We start from the raw sequence: 2,132 nt of genomic DNA, 5'->3' as shown, positions 1-2,132 counted from the left end.
CTTGGTCTTTTTCTGAGACTGGATCAGGAGACAAAGAGAATGGTGACATGCTTCCTGAGCTCCCTCCTAACAGGATGGATTCTGGGATTTCTCCAAGACACACCAGGGTCCTGAAGCTGGGACTCCAGTGCCCCAGGGTTAAGACTTCATTTCCCTAGTTTAAATGTTCAGCTTCCAGGGGCAGGGCACACACTGTGGAGATGTCAAGATGGTAGGGTGGGACGCCGCTGACCTCAGCATGTGCAGCATGGAAGCTGCAGGAGCTGCTGAGCGAATTCACTTAGTGGGTCAGGACTCATGCTTTGTAACAGCACCACGTCTAACAGACACGTCGCGTCAGGAGGTGCCTGTGCTCAGGTTCTTAAGTATTTTCCTTTAATATCTCCTCTGGTTTAGAAGGCTTTTCTGAGCATTTGAGAATCTAATTTAGATTCCACAGTGGACAGCAGAGATGAGACCACAGGAAATCAGATCATCTTTGCAGTTGGGTTGCTTGGGGACCTCGTATTAATTCTCTTGCCAGTTTATGGCAGGGACGACACATCACACCCACAGATTTCTTTTGTCTTTCCTGTTCTGCATAGAGTTTTATTCCGGCTTAATAGCTGAATTATAAAATCATCGTGTTTCAGATCTCCATTGTGTTTGGGAACCAAGTTTTAAGCATGTCGCAGGTAATAGCTATAAAGGAACTTAACACAAGCAACCAACAGACAAGATAAGGAGTAATTAATGAAGAGAAAATATCTTGTTTGGCTGCACATATGACTAATATTAGGGCTTCCCTCATAGTTCAGTCAGTAAAGAATCTGCCTGCAATGCAGGAGAACTGGGTTCGATTCCTAGATCAGGAATCTTCCTCTGGAGAAGGAAATGGCAACCCACTCCAGTATTCTCACCTGGAGAATCCCACGGACAGAGGAGCCCGATGGGCTCCAGTCCATGGGATCGAAAGAGTCGGACACAACTGATCGACTAAGCCACCATGACTAATGTTAACTACTGAAGTAACAGTATCCATGATAGCAGGGTTCCGTGTTGACATACAGTCCATGGGTATTGGTATCAAATACAATTTTACCCAGTGAAATCAATAATAATTATGAGAATTCACCCAAGGGTTTTTAGTAACTAATTTTCTTCTTCTAAAGGAGGAGCCATAGTTACCAAACACTGTGGGTGAGGCAAGCCATACCCATCCTGCCAGACAGGTAGGGTATTCTTTCTGCAAGGATGCCGAAAGGGAGGCACAGAGGCTGAGTGACTCTCTCAAGGTCACACAGCTCTAAGGGGCTGAGAACAGGGCCAGCCCCAGGTCTGCCTGAGTTATTATTTCCTTGGCATCTTCCCTCTTCAAGGACTCAAACAGTGTAAAGGGTGAGACAGCTAAAGTGACAGTAAGGCTTGGAGTGAAGACAGGCACAGAACCACTCCCAGGCGCTTGGGAGGCTCAGGCTCAAGAACAGTGGGAGAAAAACACGAGTACTGGCAATTAAAGGGGAACTGAGCCCAGCTCGGGGCCAGTGTCCTACTGCACACTCACCAGTTAAACCGACAGTGGAGACGGGGCCCACGCGCTGGCGGTCGTGGAAGCCGTACAGGTTCATCTTGTACTTGTGGTCTGGCTCCAGGCCTGAGATGGTGACCTCTTTGTCATGCCCCGGCACCCTCACCACCTTAGGCTGCCCGTCCCCGTTCTTGTACTGGACAGTGAAGGAGTCAAAGTGGCCCTGGGGGACGGTCCAGGAGAGGCTCAGCGAGTCTGGGGAGGATCCCGTCACTGTCAGCTCCTCCAGGAAGGGCTCCTCAGGGGGCTCCGGGACCTCTGTGTTGGGTTCTGTGGGACTGGGGGTCTCCTCCATCTCTGTGGGGCTGGGGGTCTCTTCCTCTGCAGCTGAGAAGGGACACACAGAGGGTGAGGCAGGGTCCCTAGGAGACGTCCTTGGGTCTCCTCCCAAGCCTTGGCTTCGACTCCAGGCCCTGAAGTCAGTTCAGAGAAGCCCATCTTTGGGGCTGGGTGGTCCTGCTTGGTCCACACCTCACAGACATGCCTGGAGTCTCTGGAGTCAGCTGTGGGGACCAGGACCGCCACCAGCATGGCTCACAGAGGCCCTTCTCAGCCCAGGAGAACA

General features: G+C 51.0%; 1 protein-coding gene across 1 annotated transcript in view; it reads right to left on the bottom strand.

Annotated features, from left to right (window-relative positions):
• The window catches only part of LOC104988675 (tenascin-X-like), a 16,848-nt gene extending 14,897 nt beyond the window's left edge, over positions 1-1,951 (bottom strand). Inside the window, exons 1-2 of the mRNA XM_010840078.1 lie at positions 1,544-1,951; positions 2-18 (exon numbers count right to left, since the gene is read on the bottom strand). Coding sequence (XP_010838380.1) covers positions 2-18; positions 1,544-1,862 — 336 coding nt within the window. The 5' untranslated portion in view covers positions 1,863-1,951. The remainder of the gene's footprint in view (position 1; positions 19-1,543) is intronic.
• Between the last annotated feature and the right edge of the window lie 181 nt (positions 1,952-2,132).

This window comes from Bison bison, unplaced genomic scaffold (assembly GCF_000754665.1).
Source record: "Bison bison bison isolate TAMUID 2011002044 unplaced genomic scaffold, Bison_UMD1.0 scf7180017846537, whole genome shotgun sequence".
In the NCBI taxonomy this organism is placed as follows: Eukaryota; Metazoa; Chordata; class Mammalia; order Artiodactyla; family Bovidae; genus Bison; species Bison bison.
Note: the sequence above shows the minus strand (reverse complement) of the source record. Positions and strands in the feature narration are given on the sequence as shown.